This window comes from Trachemys scripta, chromosome 4 (genome assembly GCF_013100865.1).
Source record: "Trachemys scripta elegans isolate TJP31775 chromosome 4, CAS_Tse_1.0, whole genome shotgun sequence".
NCBI classification, from domain to species: Eukaryota; Metazoa; Chordata; order Testudines; family Emydidae; genus Trachemys; species Trachemys scripta.
This window is the reverse complement of record NC_048301.1, coordinates 113,529,464-113,550,693: the sequence shown is the minus strand read 5'-3', so window position 1 is coordinate 113,550,693 and position 21,230 is coordinate 113,529,464. Positions and strand designations below refer to the sequence as shown.

The 21,230-nt window shown below is 54.5% G+C and overlaps 1 protein-coding gene and 1 long non-coding RNA gene across 2 annotated transcripts in view; one reads left to right on the top strand and one right to left on the bottom strand.

The window, feature by feature from the left end:
• The first annotated feature begins 10,281 nt into the window (after positions 1-10,281).
• PKP3 (plakophilin 3) overlaps positions 10,282-21,230 on the top strand; it is a 31,494-nt gene continuing 20,545 nt past the window's right edge. Inside the window, exon 1 of the mRNA XM_034770470.1 lies at positions 10,282-10,831. Within this exon, the coding sequence (XP_034626361.1) occupies positions 10,606-10,831 (226 nt within the window). The 5' untranslated portion in view covers positions 10,282-10,605. The remainder of the gene's footprint in view (positions 10,832-21,230) is intronic.
• LOC117877382 lies at positions 14,033-19,846 on the bottom strand. The gene is made up of 4 exons (XR_004645698.1): positions 19,754-19,846; positions 17,531-17,603; positions 15,441-15,616; positions 14,033-14,288 (listed from the first exon to the last, which is right to left on the bottom strand). It is a non-coding gene; the product is annotated as an uncharacterized LOC117877382 (long non-coding RNA).

Sequence of the window (21,230 nt, the reverse complement as noted above, 5' to 3'; positions counted from 1 at the left end):
GCCAGGTGCCCCAGAGGGAATGAACAGAACAGGTAATTATCAAGTGATCCATCCCCTGTCATCCACTCCCACCATCTGGCAGTCAGACTTAGGGACACCCAGAGCAAGGCGTTGCATCCCTGACCAAGCCACTGACAGACCTATCCTCTATGAACATATCTAGTTCTTTTTCAAACCCAAGTATACTTTTGACCTTCACAACATCCCCTGGCAATGATGTGAAGGTCACTCTGCGTTGTGTGAAGAAATACTTCCTTTGGTTTGTTTTAAACCTGCTGCCTATTCATTTCATTGAGTGACCCCTGGTTCTTGTGTTATGTGAAGGGGTAACTAACACTTCCCTATTCACTTTCTCCACACCATTCATGATTTTAAAGACCTCTAGCATATGCACCCTTGGGCATATCTTTTCTAAGCTAAACAGTGCCAGTCTTCTTAATCTCTCCTCATAAAGAAGCTGTTCCATACTCCTAATCATTATTGTTGGCCTTCTCTGTCCTTTTTCCAATTCTAATATATCTTTTTTGAGCTAGGGTGACCAGAACTTCACCCAGTGTACAAGGTGTTGAACCATTTATATATTGGCATTATGATATTTCTGTCTTATCAATCCCTTCCCTAATGGTTGCTAACACTGTTCGCTTTTTTGACTGCCGCTGCACACTGAGCAGATGTTTTCAGAGACTATTCATGGTGACTCCAAGATCTTTCTTGAGTGGTAACAGCTAATTTATACCTCAACATTTTGTATGAGTAGTTGGGATTATTTTCCAATGTGCACTGCTTTGCACTTAGCAAGATTGAATTTTATCTGCTATTTTCTTGCCCAGTCACCCAGTTTTGTGCGATCTCTTTGTAACTCTTCACGGTCTGCTTTGGACTTAACTATTTTGAGTAATTTTGTATCGGCAAATTTTGCCATCTCACCGCACACCCCCTTTTCCAGACCATTTGTGAATATGTTGAACAGCATTGGTCTCAGTACAGATCCTTGGTGGACCCCACTATTTACCTCCCTCTACTGTGAAAACTGACTGTTTATTCCTACCCTTTCTTTCCTATCTTTTAACCAGTTATTGATGCAAGATAATCTTCCCTCTTATCCCATGACTACTTAGTTTGCTTAAGAGCCTTTGGTGAGGGACCTTGTCAAAGGTTTTCTGAAAGTCCAAATACATTATATCCACTGGCAGGGCTGGCTCCAGGGTTTTTGCCGTCCCAAGCAGCCCCCCACCCCACGCAAAAAAAAAAAAAAAGCCGCGATCGTGATCTGCGACACTTCGGCGGGAGCTCCTTCGCTCCAAGCGGGAATGAGGGACCCACTGCCGAATTGCCGCCGAAGAGCCAGACGTGCTGCCCCTCTCCGGTGTGGCCGCCCCAAGCACCTGCTTGGTAAGCTGGTGCCTGGAGCCGGCCTTGTCCACTGGATCCCCTTGTCCACGGGCTTGTTGACCCCTCAAAGAATTCTAATAAATTGGTGAGGGATGGTTTCCCGTTCCAAAAGCCATGCTGACTCTTCCCCAACATATCATGTTCATCTATGTGTCTGATCATTCTGTTCTTTACTATAGTTTCAATCAATTTGCGTGATACTGAAGTTAGGCTTACTGAGTTGTAATTGCCAGGATCAGGGCCGTTCCTAGCTATTCTGGGGCCCTATGCAGCCCAGGCCTCCACGGGGGGGAGAGACAGGTTGGCTTGGGGGGCAAGGGGGAACTGCCCTCCAGCATTCACAGGTGGCACAGCTGGGGTCAGGTCGCTGCACTTCCCGCTGCCGGTGAGCTCATGCCCGGCTCTGCTGCAGTCCCCAGGGGAGTGGGGGTGGAGCAGGGGCGGGGCTGGGGCGGAGAAGGGGTGGGGCGGGGGCCGAGCAGAGCAGGGGCTTTGGGGAAGGGGTGGAGTGGGGGCGGGGAGGGGGTGGAACAGGAGTGGGAAGAGGCGGGGCTAGGGCAGGGGCTTTGGGGGAGGGGGGGCTGGGGTGGAGCAGGGGTGGGAAGAGGCAGGGCTGGGGCGGGGCCCCTGGGGAAGAGGTGGGGCAGGGGCTGGAGCAGCACACAGCTGCGCAGGGCACCAGGAAATTTGCGTATGGGTAGGGATGGCCCTGGCCAGGATTGTCTCTGGAGCTTTTTAAAAAAAATTGGTGTTACATTAGCAACCCTCTAGTCATCTGGTGCAGAAGCTGATTTAAGCCTTATGTTACATACCACAATTAGTAGCTGTGAAATTTCACATTTGAGTTCCTTCAAAACTCTGGGGTGAATCCTGTCTGGTCCTGGTGACTTAGTAGTTAATCCTGGTGACTTAGTACTGTTAAAATTATCAACTTGTTCCAAAACCCGCTCAACTGATACCTCAGTCTGGGACAGTTCCTCAGATGTGTCACCGGAAAAGAATGGCTCAGTTGTGGGGATCTCCCTCACATCCTCTGCAGTGAAAACTGGTGCAAAGAATTCATTTTGCTCCTCCAGCACCTTGACTGTCCAGTGCTCCCACGGATTGTCTGGCAGGCTTCCTGCTTCTCATGCACTTAAACTTCTTTTCATATTTGTGTCTTTAGCTAATTGCTCTTCAAATTCTTTCTTGACCTTCCTTATTAGACTTTTACACCTGCGTTTACCCTCTTTTCTATTTTCCTCGCTTGGATTTGACTCCCTATTTTCAAAGGATGCCTTTTTCCCTCTAGCCACCTCTCTTACTCAGCTGTTTAGCTCTGGTGACACTTGGCGGGGTGGGGGGTTGTCAGATAATACATGTAGTTTGAGCCTCTGTTATGGTGACTTTTCAACAGTTTCTAAGCAGCTGGTCGGCATTTCACTTTTGTGACAGTTCTTTTTAATTTCCCTGTAACTAGCCTCCTGATCTATGTGTGGTTCCCCTTTTTGAAGTTAAATGCTACTGTGGGGTGTTACCTCAGCTTGGGATCTGGCCCATAATCGGGTAGCTGGGCACTGATCTCCTCCAGGCCTGTGGCCTCCTAGGGTGTTCTCACCTCAGCACCAAGATGCCTACATTGGCCAAAGAGAAATTCAGCTCCCAGCATCAAGCATTTCATGTGTTGTACAAGGAGAAGTAGGGTTAGTGCAGTAAGCCTTTGATTTCTGGGGACTGGGGTCCAGTGAACACGGGCTGGATGGAATCGGACAAGTCCCGCCCCAGCCTCAGGGCTAGGGGAGCTGGGCGTGCACCAGAGCAAGTGGGAAGTGCCTTGGGAGTGAGGTGAGGATGATGCAAGTCAGGACATAAAGAGAAGGGGGCTGCAGCAGGACTGAGGGGCGCTGGCAGACAGGGCCGGCTCCAGGCACCAGCCCAGCAAGCAGGTGCTTGGGGCGGCCAACAGAGAGGGGTGGCACATCTGGCTCTTCGGCAGCGGGTCCTCATTCCCTCTCAGAGTGAAGGACCTGCCGCTGAATTGCCGCCGTAGAATGAAGTGGCGGCGGTAGAGCCGAAGTGCCGCAGAGAGGGATCGCGGCTTTTTTTTTTTTTTTCCTTTTTGCTGCTTGGGGCGGCAAAAACCTGGAGCCGGCCCTGCTGGCAGAGCTACAGACGGCAGGGGAAGAGCAGAGGGCCGCAGGCAGGACTGAGGGGCGCCGGCAGAGCGGCGGGCGGCAGGGAAAGGGCAGGGGGCCGCAGGCAGGACTGAGGGGCGCCGGCAGAGCTGCGGGCGGCAGGGGAATTGCAGGGGGCCGCAGGCAGGACTGAGGGGCGCCGGCAGAGCTGCGGGCGGCAGGGGAATTGCAGGGGGCTGCAGGCAGGACTGAGGGGCGCCGGCAGAGCTGCGGGCGGCAGGGGAATTGCAGGGGGCTACAGGCAGGACTGAGGGGCGCCGGCAGAGCTGCGGGCGGCAGGGGAAGAGCAGGGGGCTGCAGGCAGGGTTGATGTGCGTTGGCAGAGCTGGCTTGAGGAAGCTTGTATGGCACCTGTCCCCAGACGCTCTCTGCATTCTCCCTGCCCTGCTTTCCCTGTCGCCAACCGTCCATCACTTTCATGAGCTCTATCAATTCACCACTAATTTAAATTTGAAATAAAAAGGAAGGGGTGTCCCAAGCTGACCTTTCATCAGCATGTAGTGACAGGTGTAATGCCATCCCCTGGGCACTCCCAGTGCACGGTACGTTTCCTTCCAGGCATGGCGGTGTGCTGTGTTCTCCCAGGTCTCAGGCTGGCTGGCAGGGTGCGGTACGCGCCCACTGCTGACACTGAACCTGCCCATTGGGCTGTCCAGAAGGGACCCACTGCCCATGACTGACTCGGGGAACACGGGCGCTGCGGCAGAGCACAGCTCCCGTCAAAGGGTAAATGCCCAGGATGCACCTGGCCTGTTCACTCCGTCGTGGGGAGCTGTGCTCTAAGAAGGCAGCCACAGCAGAGAAGCGTCGTGCCCTGCTGCCGAGTACCTGCTGAGTGGGGAGGAGCGTCTCGTGGGAACTCTTTTCCCCTGGGGAGGAACCTGCTGCTTGCTGGGGAGCTGGGGCACTAGGCGTCTCTGTGCAGTGAAGGGCCAGTGCAGGCTTGTGCTGGGAGAGCTTCTCCGCTCCGTGTCCCTGCCCTCTCCCCAGGGGGAGGCTGGGATCCACACACAAGCCCAGGCTTTGCAGGGCCTAAAAAGAGCTTCCAGGATGTGGGAGCAGAGAGCCCTGCATGGCCCCTGCAGAGCCAGCCAGACTCCTTGCACTGGGGGAGGGAGTGTTTCCTTAACAGCAGGGCACTGCAAGCTGGGGAAACATATGAGCCAGCCCTGTGCACTGCTGGGGCAGGAGACCCTGTCCTGGGGGAGGCCATGGGAGGTCTCACCCTGAAACCGGAGCTTGGCCAATAAGCCAAGGAGAAGCTGGGAGTCAACACCTTGGGATCTGGCTCCTCTTCCTCCCCATGCTGCTGTTGGAGCTGGACGCAGGCAGGGAAGCTGGTGGCTGTTCAGATCCAGGTCCCCATTAGCACCCATGTCTCCAGACCTCCCCGCAAGGCCCTGGCAGATGCTTGCAACAGGCCTTTACGAATCCCTGGTGCATGGCTCGCAGGTCTCCTGCTGCTGCTCTGGCTGAGTCCTTTGTCCCATTCGGTCCCAGCTCAGGGATGTGTACCCACCCCCATGGCTGGGCCGGGATGCCCCTCCCCTGAAAGCAGCCCCGGTTGCTCTGGGAGCCGGATTGCCTGTGGCACAAGGAAACGTTCCACGGGGTCAGTGACTAACAGTGGCTGGCAGCCACCAGTTCCTGCTAACAAGGTCATTGGGAGAGACCAATGACAGTGACAGCTCAAAGCCCAAGGGTCCCCTTCCCCCCGCCCCACTCCCTTGCACGGGAGGGCTGCCCAGCTACTGATTGAAATGGCTGTGCTTTTTGTCTATTTCAGCCAGGGTCTGTGGGAACAAACATAGTTTTGGAAGCACCATGTGTCTGTGACTCCAAAACTAAAACACTGTAGAACTTCTGCTTCAAAATACTGAAAGTCCCTGTGGACTGGAAATCCTGCATGCTGGCCAGCACTAGCAAGAATCTCCCTTATTGAATTGATGGCTGAGAAGGGCTGAGGGGCCTTTATAGCTGGGCTGCTTCCTGGAACAAGTGGGTTCTCAGGAAGGTTTTGATGCCAGGGCATTTGGTGAGCATTAATTAGAGGTGTGCAGGGAAGCATGAAAGGAGATGTGAAGAGGGGAGTGGCTGAGACGCTTGGGTGGAGCGCAGGTGGTGGGACTGCGTGCAGAGGATCACATTAGTGGGACTGTGGCTGTACGTAGCATCTTTCATGTAAGGCTCTCAAAGCAACTCCCCGGGGTGGGCCGGTGTCATTATCCGAGCAGCACAGAGAGGTCATTATGTTTGTAGTGCTGGAGGTGCACGCAGGTTAAAACAACTTGCCCAAAGGTTGTAATAGTGAGTCAGTGGCTGCATAAGGAATAAAAGGCCAGTGTCCTGGCTTTCAGTGCCTTATGCTAACCACTAGACCCCATTGCATCAGAGGTGGGGAGGGGAGCCAGGGCTCTAGCAGCAGGCTGGAAGTTATGGTTTCAAGCCAAAAGATGATAGTTTTCCCTATAAGTTCCTGTCGCTAGACACTGGTTTCATTTCCTGATTAAAGAGGTCTTGTGTTGGGAGTTTCCCTCACGCTCTGCTGTGGCTTATACCATCATGGGGCTGTCTTCTCCAGTGGTTCGAGTGCTCCTGCTCTCTCCCCTGTCCTTTTCTGTCTGTTCCCTATTGTCCTCCTTTGTGCCCTGTGTATTCTTGTCTTCTTCCCAGGAGGAGGTGAGGGCTGCAGCTGCCTCCTGCCCCATTGAGCAAATAGGGCGGGTCAAAAGGGCTCCCATCGACCCCCGCCCTCCTGTACCCATGCTGTGGTCAGGCACTGTCTGGCCAGAAGAGGTTTGTGTGTCCAACTCAAACTTGTTCTGCACGCAGAGCACTGAGAGCCAGTTGCATCGAACCTCCCACTAAGTGAAAGGACCAGGATGGGTCAGGGGATTGTTACAAACCCCAGATTCAGGGGCACTAAGACTCACCAGCTTTTGGAGGTTAGCCCAGGCCAACAGCTCAGATCCAGACTCCCCTGAACTTTGTAGTGGTGGGGAATTCAAAATTTGGCTCTGGAGTTTGTACATGGTGCCTGTTATAAGGAGCTGAACCTCCCTGGAGCCGAGCTCTGAGCGGTTCAGAATCTGGATCTGACTTTTTATATGCTAGGAGCATCTCTCCTGTCTGGTGAGTCTGGGCCCAGATGTAGTTTCATGTCATACAAATATAAGAACAGCCATACTGGGTCAGAACAAAGGTCCATCTAGCCCAGTATCCTGCCTTCTGACAGTGGCCAGTGCCAGGTGCCCCAGAGGGAATGAACAGACAGGTTATCATCAAGTGATCCACCCCTGTCACCCAATCCCAGCTTCTGACAAACAGAGGCTAGGGACACCATCCCTGCTCATCCTGGCTAATAGCCATTGTTGGACCTATCCTCCATGAATGTGTCTAGTTCTTTTTTTAACCCTGTCTTGGCCTTCACAACATCCTCTGGCAAGGAGTTCCACACGTTAACTGTGTGTTGTGTGAAGAAATACTTCCTTTTGTTTATTTTAAACCTGCTGTCTATTAATTTCATTGGATGACCCTTAGTTCTTGTGTTATAAGGAGTAAATAATAATTCCTTATTTACTTTCTCCACACCAGTCACGATTTTATAGACCTCTATCATATCCCCCTTAGTCGTCTCTTTTCCAAGTTGAAAAGTCCCAATCTTACTAATCTCTCCTCCTATGGAAGCTGTTCCAAACTCCTAATAATTTTTGTTGCCCTTTTCAAACCCCAGGACACACAGCATAATTGGATTTCAATTCCTTAGTACCTGTAACACCATCTTCCCAGTTCTCCAGTCAATCAGGGAGCCTGCCAGAAGAGGTGCGTTGAAGGACACAAATTTCTAATGTTAATAACCAACCAAACCTTTCTGGCTTTCTTCTAATCCCATAGGAAAAATAAAAGGACACAATCCCACTCAGCACCAACATGTTTTTGCAGTTTACTTTTAAAGCTACTGGTGGAGCAAACAGAGATAATGTTCTAGCAGCTGTGTGATCAGTAAGGTCAACCGAAATCGTGAGATTGGCTTCAAAAAAATCACAGGATTTTAAAGTAACAACTGTGTGGTTCCTTTTCTTTGCTTTCTAGTTTCTGAACCTTTAGGGGTCACCTTTTCAAGCTCTTCTCTGCAACCAAGAAGGCTAGAAACTTTTGTTTTTTGTTTTTTAAGACACAGCTAAGAGACTCACATAATCGTATGAGTTTAGGAGTTGGGGCTTTAAGAAAACACTGAATATCACATGGAAAAATTGCAAGCATTGGCAATCCGGTGAGTGGAGCAGGCAGGAATGTAGTAGCGAGGGGGCATGGCCTAACAGATAGAGCCTAGGGCTTGGGAACTCCCAGCTCTGACTCACCGGCTGGACTGGTCACCACTCTATAGACTCCAGGTTCCCACTTCTAAAGCTGGGGATGGTCTGTCCTGAGGGTGTTCAGTGTTTGGAGTTAGTCAGACAGGGCTTAATAGCCGGGTGCTCTGAACAGTGGGGCAGTACTAGCCTGCATATTCCTTCTCTCATCAGATTGGGGGAAGCTAAACAACTGGGCCTGGCTATTCATGGTTGTTATTACTCTGCCAGGCCAGCCCCTTTGATCTGGGCATCACACAGTACTTCACAAACCTTCGTTAATTACACTCTGCCAGGGGGATGGGATCGTCTCCAGCATGCACCTGATTATCACTTGCTGGCTGTGTGCAGGAGTATTACAGGCAGAACAAGCTGCTTCCCCCTTGGATTAATAGGCCACTGTGATGCTTAGGGGTGCGGAGGGCTTGGCTCTGCTTCCCGGCGGCAAGCGATGCCCTTCTTTTGATATTACAGTAGGGCCTAGGGTGCTGGGTGCTGCACAGACACAGGGGGAGAGACAGCCCCTGCCCTAAAGAGCTCACTGTCTAAATAGACAGGACAGATACAGGGTGGGATAAAGGAAGGATGATCATCCCCAGCTGAGAGATGGGGGAACCAGGCACAAAGAGATTAAGGGCCAGGCTTACAAATGTGCTTTGCATGAAGGGAGCTGAGCCCTGCGGTTGCACCCAGAGTCAGTATTTGAGGCAGGAATTGAACCCAGATCTGCTGAGTTCCAGCCCAGTGCCATCTGCTCTCCTTGCTGGGCTGCCCTGTGAAGCCAGGCACCAAAGTTTGGCTTTATTCTCCCTAGCATCATGCCCCCCGTGCATCGGGCGTTTGTGTTAGAGCACAGCGGCTTCGGCACAGGTGCAGTCAGCGCTCAGCTGGGGATACAGACAGTCAGCGGGCTGGTGTGTGCAGGGGTTGCAGGCCCAGGCAGCGGATGTGGATGTTGTGCTCGTCTCTCAGGGAGGCTGAGGGGGGCCGCCCCCTCACTCACTTCATCCTGGCCCAGTGCAGGCACCTCTATAATGTGGCCAAGTGATGGTGCTTCCTGTTAATTTTTATTGTCTCTCCCCCCACACCCTTATTCATGCCACATCTGTAGAATGCCTGCAGCTCAAACACTGGCCACACCCCACACGGCCATCCAACACTCGCTAAATTGCACTTTAAGTCACTGGCCCACTACTGCTGTCTAGCCACGCTGTGCACCACCCTCCACAACTCCCTGCACTGCCCACCACACATCCCAGCTGGCCCCCGTGCACTGCCCCAATGCCCATCGGACACGGCCCCCACGCACAGCCTCCTTTGCTGACTCCCGTTATCAGACTGTGCCATTACGCTTGTGGCTACCGTTCCATGAGAACATTCTCTGTGGGTCCTTCTTGCCCCAGTTAATGCAACATGGCCTCCTGGCTGCCCCCAGTCACAATTCCCCACCCTTGGTCCCCCAGTCCCATCTGCCTCAAAGTAACTCTGGGGGAAAGACCTTCGCTAGGACCAGGAGAGTCCTGCCCCGAATCCTGCCCTGCTGCAGCCCCTCTGAATGCCCCAAACTCAGCCCAGTTGGGGGCTGTGTACCCCTCTAGGGAGCCTAGGATGTAATGGAAAAGAACCCACTTTCCCCCATGAGTCCCCAGCACATTCAGGACCAGATCCTGCTCCCAGGTGCCCCCGGCCAAGAGGGAGGAGAAATTGGCCCAGAGCACACAGCCTGTATTACTGCTGTTGCCCACAATCAAACCCGATTCTCCCCACCCCCACCATGCACGTGCCCCACGCTGCTGTTTCCAAAAGGGCCAGACCCCAACGAATGGGGACAGAAAGCCCCCTGACTACCCCAGCTCCTGAGCAGCAACAGCTCCTGCCCTGGCCCCCAATGCTGGCTGGATATCTGAGTCTCTGGCTTGCAGTGCTAATCCTTCCCGAGCCTGGAGGCTGCTGCCGTGACCAAGGCTGGGTTGGCCAGGGCAAGATGGTCGATCTGGGTTTTATGGCGCAGCGTCTCTGCATTCAGCCTTTCCTGGTGCTGTCACATCAGGCCACGGGCAGCAGGACCACTTAGCTACCCATGCAGTCTGGGTGGGAGGAGGGAGCCAGCATCCCCACAATCCTCCTGGCTGCCCTGGCCCCTGAGGCATTGGGTGGCGACTCCAGTAATTGCCTGTGCTAGTTTACTCTGTGACAAGGTGTGGCAGGGCAGGGGCTGGTTGTGCATCCCTGCAATTCCACCTTAAAGCTGAGGAAGCCAGGCCCCGCCAAAGGCCTCACCTGCTTAAGGTGGAACTGGCTGACCTGCTCTGCCTGAAAGCCGGCCTCTTTGGTGATGTCAGTGGCTAGGCAGAGGGGTGTAACCGTGTCTCAGAGTGGCAGAGTCCCATCCCAGGAAGCCAGCACTTGTGCGAGGATAGGGGTGGTGTGGGCTGGGGGCACCCAGTGCCGTCTCCCCAGAGCAGCTCAGACTGACTCCCCAGCCAGGGCCGAGGCAGGATCTGGCAGCCGTCCCCACCCTGCACTCCTGCTGCAGACCCTCAGCTCCCTGGCGTCTCAGCTTGGCCTTGGGCTCAGACGGACAGAGGAAGTGGAACTGGTGTTAGCAACAGTGGGACCTTTCCCTGGCAGAGCCAGGGCCCTGGGACAGACGGAGCCACACTCCCCGCCTGGCCGGGACAGGAGCCATGCAGGAGAATAACTTCTTCTTTTCGGCTTTGCAGCCGGAGGCCGGCGTGAGCTCCCTGGCACTGCCCTCGGACCAGCAGCTGGGCAGGAAAAGCAAGGAGGCGCCGGACGCGGAGCTGCTGAAGAGCGCCCGGGTGCAGGAGCAGGTCCGCATGAGGATGCTGCAGAAGAGCGGCTCCATCACCAGGACAAATGGACCTGGGCTCGACTACGTCGAGGACAAAGGTAAGGGGGGGGCGCACTGGCAGCATGACGGGCTTCACAGACGAGGATGCGGTGCCCTCCAAAGCTAGCTATGCTAAGGGGCGTTTCAAGGGACTGCTGGCTTTGGGGACAGGGCTCCAGCCCCTCTCATCTGTCACCTCTGCTGGGGATGGGATTATACAGGGGGTGGGGACTGGGAGGCAAGCCTTGCTCTGCTCTGTGACTGCAGGCGAGTCACTTTTGCTATCCTTTGCCTCTGTTTCCTCATCTGTACAATAGGGATAATGATCGTTCCCTGTCCTTGGGGGTGGGTGGGGGGTATTGGAGGTTCAACTGGCCAATGTGTTTGACTCGTGCTGAGCTCCTGCGTGGGAAGGCGCTGCTCTCCTTGCTGTGTTAATGGGAGCTCTGAGATAGGTGACCTGGCCTTCCCGGGCTGGCGGCTGTTGTTTGTGCCATACATTTGCTCTCTCTCTACAGGTCTGTGCAGCAGGTTTAATGGGGGAGAATCGCAGCCCACACTGCGTGGAGGGAGCTCGAACTTGGGGGAATCTCCCTGGGGAAATGGCGGGGGGGGCAGAACCCATCAGGGCTCCAGCCAGGGCCCTAGAAGCCAAGGAATGGGTCCATGTGGGGCAGACTGGGCAGGAAGGGGGTGAACCGTGCCCCACTGTCTGACGGGGCTAGGGTGACCAGATAGCAAATGTGAAAAATCGGGAAGGCAGGTGGGGGGTAATAGGAGCCTATATAAGAAAAAGACCTAAAAATCGGGACTGTCCCTATAAAATCGGGACATCTGGTCACCCTAGACGGGGCCAGCTCCCCCTGTGGGTATCACCAGCACAAGAGAAAGTAGCAAAGCAAGGGGCTCCCACCTGTTGTTGGCTCCTTCCCTGAAGAATCCAGCCCGGGCTTTCCAGCACTCCCTGTTAATTGCATTGCTGGGAGTTCCAGTGTCTCTGTTTTGCAACAGCCCTCTCCTGGTTGCACGCTAGGGCTGGCTTTCCACGCCTGACAGCCCAGCACACCCAGAGCCCAGCCCCTCTCATTTTCCTTTCTCTCTTTTTCTGGGGCGGGGTGAGGCCTGAGAATGAGGCAAGGGACGGGAGTGTGTTTATCTTTCCCCAGGTCTGCTAGGGCGCCTGGGCCTCAACGCTCTGGGGGAGAACTTGCCAGCGGCACTTGTGAGCTAGGCCTGGGGAAACTCCCAGCATTCGCTTTTTAGGGGTGGGGATTTGTTTTTTGCAAACGTATAAAATTTCATATTTTTCCCCATGGGGGAAGTTTCTCCCCCCCCCCCCCCCCGTACATGGAAGACACAGCCCCGGCTCCTCCAGCCGGGCAGTGGGTCTCCACTCCAGAACCCCCCTAGCTGTCTATGAGCCTCTCAAATCATTTGGAGACAAGGCCTTGCGTGCAAGCTGCTGAGCCCACGTGCTGCTCAGAATGCCCCCCCCCCGCCCCCCAGGTTCTGTAGCATGCAAGCCAGGTGCCCCCTGGACATGTTTGTACCACTGCTTTTACTTGCTAGGATTTCTGGATTTGGGGCCCAGACTGTAAGCTGGGGGTGGGGAGAGGATGCCCCCCCCCACAGGTGCAATGGAGCTATGCCAGTAGCCACAATCCAGCAGATGTCAGCAGGGATCAGGACTGTGGTGGGTTTCAAATACTGGCTTGGGGGAGACCTGTTTGTTTACTTGCTCTGGCATTGCACGGCTGCCTCTGAGCTGGCGGAGCCCCTGCTCACTCCAGGCATTTAGTTTATCACTGCCACATGGAACGTTGCCGAGGTGCTGCTCCCACGCCCCCAGCGAAGGGTCTCGTGTACTAGCCGATCTCTGACCCCGGTGCACGATCCCTAACTCCCCCCAGTCACAGTCCCTACAGCACCCGGCAGACTGGACGTGGGATGACAGACCCAAGAGGTTTCTGTCTATTATGGATGTGTGACGGTGAAGCATTTAGTAGCTATTTCATTTAATGTCACCGTGTTTAGAGAGTGTGTGTATGAGGGGCTGGAGGGAGCTGATCTCCTGTCCCTCAAGACCCTTGCGCCTTTCTCCTGCGGGGAGGATGGCTTGTTACAGCCCAGGACTGTAAGTGGGGAGGCCTGGGACGGACCCCAGCGGTCATTCACACTAGTGCAAGTTGGGTGTAAAAAGCTACCCCCTCAGAATCAGAGAGTGTCACGCTCACTGCCCACTGGTGCAGGCCAGTGGTGGCTCAGGTCCATCGGTTCTCATCCAGGCTCTGCCATGGATTTCCTGCGTGACCTAGGGAAGTTCCTTAGCCTCGCTGTGCATTGGTTCCGCACCTGTCCAATGCCAATTGCCTCCTGGGGCGGTGGTGTATACTATGTGTGTTGTGGTAGCTCCCAGGACCCCACGTCATGGATCAGGGCCCCATTGTAGGTGTTGCACAAACCCTCTATCAGGCTGACTTGATTAATGCCTGTGACGTGCTCTGAGGCTGCTGGGTGGGGAAGGCAGTGGAGAAAGGCAAAGGGTGTATCTCCCCAAACTGCCAGGATCTGAGCACCAGCAGCCGAGCAGTTCCCACGCACACCTGGAGCTGCCTTTGTGGCTTCTCCTTCCTTTGATCTCTTTCCGTCTCAATCTAATCCTGAGTGCTGCACCCTCACCCTGCCCTGGAATTTTGTCCTAGCCCAAGAGCTGCTTTCCTGCAGCCTGACAGGCATTCTCCGAGGCTGCCTGTCTCCGCTCACTAAAAGAGACTGTTGCCCCTTATCTCGCTACTGTGACTAGCACCACACGGCAGGAACCCCCTAGGGACTTGAGCTCCCTGACTCCAGGCTGAGACACAAAGGCCTTATTCTTAAACTCTTCCCCTGTTCTCACTCCCAAGGAGACAGGCCAGGAGATGAGTGTGATTCCTGCGTGCCAGTGCTGAGGCTTAGGTGAAAGGCGTGTTTTCAGTGCCACGCCACCGCCTTCCTGCAGCCAGACCCCGGGAATGCTCCCCCCAGCTCCTTCCTGGCACTGGGGCCAGCACCACAGCCTGTCTGCCTGCCCCTCAAGGGGACTGTCCAACAGAACCATTAGGCTGCCTCTTCTCTGCCTTTGTTGACACAGAGTCTGCAGCTGGGGTGAAACAGATTGAGGGGTGGGGTGGGGCTGATGGACCAAAGCAGTTACTGAGCATGTAGAAGGGGAAGGTTGGGAACAGGTACAGAAAAAGCCACAGGTTGTTATTTTCTGTTTGTTTAATGTGGGGAAGGGAGCTAGAACAAAGGAAAGTACAAGCTGAGGAGAGGCATAGAAAAGGCAGGCAGAGCAAAGGAGGTTGCGGAGCCCCTCCCCCCCGGGAGCAGGCAGAAGAGCTGTGCCCCCAGCGAGGGCTGGCAGCTGGTGATCAGAAGAAATCAGAGCTGGTGGCCGGGCTGCATTCAGCTAAGATAGGAAGTGTTGAGCGTGAGGAGGAAATCGCTAGCTTGGATGGGATCCAGGGCAGGTTTAATCTGTAATTAAAGAGGGGTCAGGGTCAAGCAATCTTTACATTCCTGACTGATGCAGCATGCAGAGGTGCTGGAGCTGTGCACTGCCAGGCCCGGAGGTGCCGGGGCTGAGGCACAAATTAAGCACAGAGCCGGGGCCATTGCTGTGGGGGTTGAGGGGAGGCATGGAAATGCACCTCTCCTTCCTCTGCCCTTCTTCCGAGGTGACAGCTTGCTACCTGCCTGCCCCTGCTGTAGCGGGAGCTCCCAGCCATGGAAACCCCCCAGAGCGGCTGTTTTGCAGACCCAATGCAGCGCACAGCCCTCTTGATTCTCCCTACCCTGAAAGCCAAGTGTCATGTGTCCCAGCAGGGCAGACGGTGCCGCGACCTGCAGCCAGTGAAGTTACTGGGCCTCACCCCCGAGATACCGACCCGTCTGATCAATGCTATCCACCTGTCTGGGCCCAGCCCCAGCCTCCATCCTGCCATGGAATCCAGTCCCTGAGGCTGGGCTCTGGCATGGAGCTGGGCATGCTACAGGCTCTCGTGGGAGACAGGCATTCCCGCCACGCCCCACTCTTCCCATCACCACCCAGGACTGAGGGGGTGCTGGAGCTGGGATAGAGTGTGGGGAGCAGAGGGCAGGCCCCTGTGCACCCACCTCTTTTCCCCGGGTGTATTGTGTTCACTGAACTTTGTCATACACTCAGGAGTTAACCTGCACTGCTGGCCGGGGGTGGGGGCGTGGCTGGGGCAGGCAGGTAAATGACAGGGTGCTGGGTCTGCCCAGAGAAGCAGCCACCTAGACAGGGAGGGAGCTGGGGAAGCTAAGAGGGGCAGGCAGGATTCCAGACAGCCAAGAGCAGTGAGTCTGAGTCACGTGTAGTGCCGTCTGTCCACCCCACATGGCAGGAGTTGGAGTGAGAGGGAAGCACTAGACTGCAACTCCGTGCCACTTGGTAGCAATGCCTCCTGTTCCAGCCCTGGGACCCACCCGACTCTGCCATGTACCCCAGTCCTGACCTACAGCCCCTCTGCTATCCCAATCCTGCAACCTACCTGACACTGCCATGCACCCCTGTCCTGACCTACAGCCCCCCTCCTATTTCAGTGCTGCCCCACCCCCCTCTCCAAGCGCTGCCCATGCATCTCAACGCTAACCCTCTGCTGTTACCATTCTGGGCCCTCTCCACTCTTCTCTGTTCCAAGGGGTGGCCCTTGAGCTGTGTTCAGAGGATGGCATGTTCTCCCTGTAGTTCAGGAATCTCCTTGCGTGGTACAGATGCAGAGCCTGAGCCACACGCAAGCTTGCCAGGCGGGAGAGGTGAAGGCACCAGTCGTGTTTAATCCCTAACAGTGGAGGGAAATGACACTGGGAAACAACGCAGGGCAAACGTGGCCAGGGGTGCCTGTTGCCCTGGCTAGTGGGTGGCTGCCCTGAGAACTCTGGACTCCCTGACACGTGGTGCCTCTCAGTCATGCATGTGCTGTGACTGGGGGTACGCGCTGGGGGAGCTGGGGGTGTGTTCTCATTCCCCACAGGAAGTGGTGGAAGTCTGCCAGGTTAGTAGGATGATTTCTGTATTCTGAGTGTATCCCAGCAGCATGCACAGGGCTATGTCAGGAGCAGGGCCCCGGGTGTTGGACACACGTGTCGATGTGGTCGTCCCATTTCAAAAAAGATATATTGGGATTGGAAAAGGTATAGAAAAGAGCAACAAAAATGATTAGTGGTATGGAAGAGGTTCCATGTGAGGAGAGATTAAGAAAAATGGGTCTTTTCAGTTTGGAAAAGAGAGGATTGAGGTGGGATATGCTAGAGGTCTATAAAATCATGACTGGTGTGAAGAAAGTAAATAAGGAATTATTTACTCCTCATAACAAGGACTAGGGGTCACCCAATGAAATGAATAGGCAGCAGGTTTCAAACAAACATAAGGAAGTATTTTCTTCACACAACGGACAGTCAACCTGTGGAACTCCTTGCCAGAGGATGTTGTAAAGGCCAAGGCTATAACAGGGTTAAAAAAAGAACTAGATAAGTTCATGGAGGATAGATCTATCAATGGCTATTAGCCAGGATGGGCAGGGATGGTGTCCCTACCCTCTATTTGCCAGAAGCTGAGAATGGGCGACAGGGGATGGATCACTTGATGATTACCTGTTCTGTTCATTACCTCTGGGGCACCTGGCATTGACTATTGTCTGAAGACAGGATACTGGGCTAGATGGACCTTTGTTCTGACCCAGTATGGCCATTCTTATGTTCTTATGTTTCCAGTGCCAGGATTTCCATTCCCAGCTTCTAGGGGCAGCCGGGGCTCCATCTCCTGGCTTCAGGGTCCCCGTTTACCCCCACAGAGCTGGGTCCCTGGCATTATCTCTGTGTACTCACTGATAAGGGAAAATGTCCCGATGGTGCCCCACCCCCTCAGGCGCTAACTCATTCAGGCCTTTTCCCTCCTGCCCCAAACTCCAGCGACCAGCAAGTCAGCCAAGCAGGGCTAGTGTGTGTCTCTCGGAGAGCCTGCCCTTGGAGTTATGCCACAGCTGAGCCGTGGCTAGGGCCCAGCATGGGGCTGTGATCTTCCTCACCAGCTGCCACTTGGCAGGATCTTCTTAGCACTAGCATGGCCCTCTGGCAGCTTATGGGTCAGGAACTCCTGAGGGATCACCTGGCCAGCAGAGTCAAGAAGACAGACAGTCGTGAGCCTGCTCCCATCCCTTGTCTCTGCTCTGCCTCTGAGATGGAGATTGGGCTGTAGGTGCTGGAAGCCCCCAGACGTTTGTGCCAATTTACCGCAGGACCTGGTGCAAGGACCCTTGCTGTAGCCGTTCCCAGCCCAAAGCTAGGCCCCCTCTAACGGGCCAGTTCAGCCCTGTCTGCTGTGATGCCTCCCAGCGCTGCAAGATCATGCTGGGCAGATGTCTCTGGCATTGTCTCTCCTGGGATTGTGTCTGTCAGTGCAGTGTGGCTGCTCTGGCTTTGTCTCCTTGTAGACACAGTGATCTCTCGCATCCCACCCATGCTGGCTGGCCAGCAGGCCTGGGGATGGGGTTTGAGAGAGGCTAGCTACTGGGCTTCCTCCCTGATCACGCACTGGGGAGGTGGGGCAAGGGACAGGAACATTGGTAAGTGGAACATCTCCTCACGGTCTTGCCCGCACGAGAGGAAGAGGCTGTGGAAAGCTCTGAGCTCAAATGGAGCCGTCCTACCCCACAGACAATAAGCCCCCCACACAAGGGTTCCCAGGAGAGGCTCACCTGAGGTGGAGTGAGCTGTTCGGCTGCCCCAAATATCAGTGCATGTGACAGGGCTTCCATGGCTTGTTTGATCCTGCCAGGGATTGCAAGAGATTGGAGCGTGTATGTTTCCATTTCCTCCTGCCAGATTCCCCCAGGTTTTACTTCATCCCAACAGACACCCAACCTGTGCAGACTGATTCCCGGGAATTGAGCGTGCAGGAGGAATGTGTTTATACAACGCAGCCTCTCAGGGCCTCATTGTTCCCAGGCTCCCTGCTGCTGAAGGGGCAAACCCAGCCATGAGAATAGTGGCAGGGCCCAGGCAGGGTATTGTGGGGCAGGTGGAGGAGCCCACTGAGAAGGTCCTGGGCTCCAACCCTTTGGAGACATGGACACAGTTGGGTTAGTCACTAAGTTGGCCAGGCTGTAACTGCTCCCGTCAGCCCCTGGCTTTCCCAAACAGTAGAACATTCACCTGGGGGAACGGAGCCAGGTGCTGTGCAGGCTACCCCAGCGCTCTGCCAACGTACCCCAGTCCTGGCCTGCAGCCTCCCCACTATCCCAGCCCTCTCCTGAGAGGTGCCGATTGTGCCAACTGTTGGGAGGGTTTGTCCAGTCACAAAGCGAGGATTTTGCAGTGGGGAGAGGCAGGACCGACATGAAAATCAGTATGCAAATGACGGTAATCTTACGCATGGCAGTAAATTGCACAATGCCTTTGGGAACCCAGTCCCACTTTCATTTTATCCATCCACTTGTGTTTCAGGCCAGCTGTCAATAAGTAAGCTCCAAAACTTGTTCCTTAAATGATCTCCAGTCACTGTGCTGCATGGATAGTGTCTCGGGTAAGCAAGAATTGAGAAGGACTAGCAATTATCCCGCTCAACCTGGAGTATGGTGAAAGAATGCTGGGCCCGCCTCTCAGCGCTAGCACTGGGCATGGTTTCACTTCCCAGTCTGCATCTCCTAGGTTGCTAGAAAACACTCAAGAGCTGACCTCTGTCGTTAAGTCAATAGAGAGACAAACTGCGGGAGGTAATAGCTCTTATTGGACTAACCTCTGTTGGGGAGAGAGGAAGCTGCCGAGCTACACCCAGCTCTGAGTGTCCAATAAAAGATATTACCTCGCCCGCCTTGTCTCTCTAATATCCTGGGAGGGCTACAACTGCACAGCAAACATTGTCAATAGGGCAAGTAGCCCCATGTTCCCCAGAGGCGGGAGGGGAGAGAGTGTAGCTGCTAAACCAGACAGCAATCAAAGGAGAGGGAGCTTTGCTGTACGTTCCACATCTCCATCAGTTCTCTCCATGGAGTGAATGAGACAGTTTGTCAACCCAACTCAGCTCCCAGTTAGGCCCCTAACTGAAGTGGCTGGATTTTGAAAGGTGCTAAGCGTGCAGAAATTCAGCTCTTGGCTACCCTGGACGACTTTCTGGCCCGCTGGTGAGCTAGTGGGGTGATGACATCACAAATGAAAGCTGATGGCGTTCTGGCTGTTTGGTGTTCGGATAGCTGACTTTCCTTAGGCAGTGCAGTATAGCCGTGTGGGTCCCAGGATATGAGAGAGACAAGGTGGGGGAGGTGATATCTTTGATTGGGCCAACTGCAGTTGGCGAGAAAGACCAGCTTTCAAGCCACACAGAGCTCTTTGTTTAGGCTGACTCTTCCCACATCTCGCTTCCTAAGCTCAAGCCTCTTGGTAGCGAGAGTGAGGCTCCTCCCACCTACGGCATCAGCCTGAGCTAACCCAGCGTTGGCTAAACTGGGATGGGTTTCTTGGCAACCACCAGGGCTAGAACTGTGCAAGGGCCTGGTTCTCCTCTCACTGACACCAGAGTAAACCAGGGAGATCTCCAGTGACATCAATGGCGTCAGTGAGAAGAGAAACTGCCGCCTTCAGTTACCTTTAAATGGGAGCTTAGATGCTGCAGACACCCCCAGCTGCTCTTAGCTCTGCTGTTGATTTTGTAACAGGGACAAATATTGGCCATGGGTCAAACTGAAGCTGGTTGGACACATTCCACTTGTAACCCGAGCTGGGTCTCAGCACAGGTCTCCCATGGTGAACTAATCGCTCACCAGTAGGGTGACCAGATGTCCCAATTTTATAGGGACAGCCCCGATATTTGGAGCTTTTTCTTATATAGGCACCTATTACCCCCCACCCCCATCCCGATTTTTCACACTTGCTATCTGGTCTCCCTACTCACTAGCCTCTCCACCGCACTGCTCTCCACTCACCCGCTAGGCTCCTCCCTTCAGATCTCCAGGACTCGTGCCAGCTGTTGCCTTCTAAAGGCCCTTTGTACCTAAGGCCGCTGTTAAATGGGCTCGCTCTTAGCAAGAGCAAGTCTGGCTGGGAAAGGGGGTGGGGAAACCAGGTGGGAAGTGGAGAGTTCAGTTTCCCGGTGAGCCGTTCAGCGTAAACAAGGCCTGCTTGGCGAACCTTTCCCTCCCTGCACAGTCTGGCCAGAGACCCTCAGCTGGAGAGTCCCACTGACCTCAATGGAGCCCAGCCAGCCACAGCTCCTTCAGGGTGTACATCACTCTAGCACCATTGACCCCAGTGGAGCTACCTTGACCTACCCCAGCTTGGGACCTGGTTGGAAACTAGAAAAAACAAGAAACCAAAACCCACCATTCCCCCCCCCCCCCCCCCGCGCTCCCCTCATTTTTCAGTTGTTCCAAAGGTTTTGGGGAATGTGAGCGGCCATTTCCAACATTGTTGTTTCGCTTGTATTCTTTTAGCATTTTGTTTGTCTTTGTTAAGAAATGAATGGGGGGGAGGGTAAGGCACATGACAGGGTTTTTCTTTTGAAAAATTATTTCCAATTAAAAAAAAATCATTTTCAAAAATAGAAACTGAGAAATGAAAATGGTCGGTAAAATTTCCAATAAAAATATTGGGTAAAAAATGCAATAAAGGGTTTGTGGAAAATGTTGTGAAAAATTTCACAAAAAACATGGATGGGAGAGAAAAAAAGGCCATTTTTAGATTAACAAAATGTGCCCCTTGCGAAATTCCAGCCCTCCCTACCTTGAATCACACGTGAGAGCATTCAGCGGCTTTATCCTGGGCCCAGCAGAGACCAGTCTGTGTCATCAGCACCGCCTCCTCTCTGCTCTAGAGAGGCCTGTGTTTGGAATAGCTGGGAATAGAATGGGGCAACATGAGAATGCACTGGCAGAACCGTGTGCAGGTCTGGGACTGGGATAGCAGAGGGGCTGTAGAACAGACCTGGGGTGTGTTGGCAGATCTGCGTGGGGCCAGGGCTGGAATAGCAGGGGGCTGTAGGTCAGGACTGGGGTGTGTTGGCAGATCTGTGTGGGGCCCAGGGCTGGAACAGCAGAGGGGTGCAGCTCGAGACTGGGGAGCATTATCAGAGCTGGGTGGGTCCCAGTGCCGGGGTACGAGGGGGGCTGCATGTCAGGACAGGGGTGCATGGGCAAAGCTAGGGTTACCATACGTCCTCTTTTTCCTGGACATGTCTGGCTTTTCGGCAGTCAAACCCCTGTCCTGGGGGAATTGCCAAAAAGCCGAACATGTCCGGGAAAATGGCGGCTCTGCTCCTCCCCAACTCTTCGGCTCTGTTTAAGAGCCGGGCTGCCCGAGAGCTACCGGCTTCGGGCAGCCCCCGTGCCTCCAGACCCTGCGCCCCCAGCCGGGCACTTCCCCGCCCGGGCTCCGGCGGTGCAGGGTCCGGAGGCACGGGGCTGC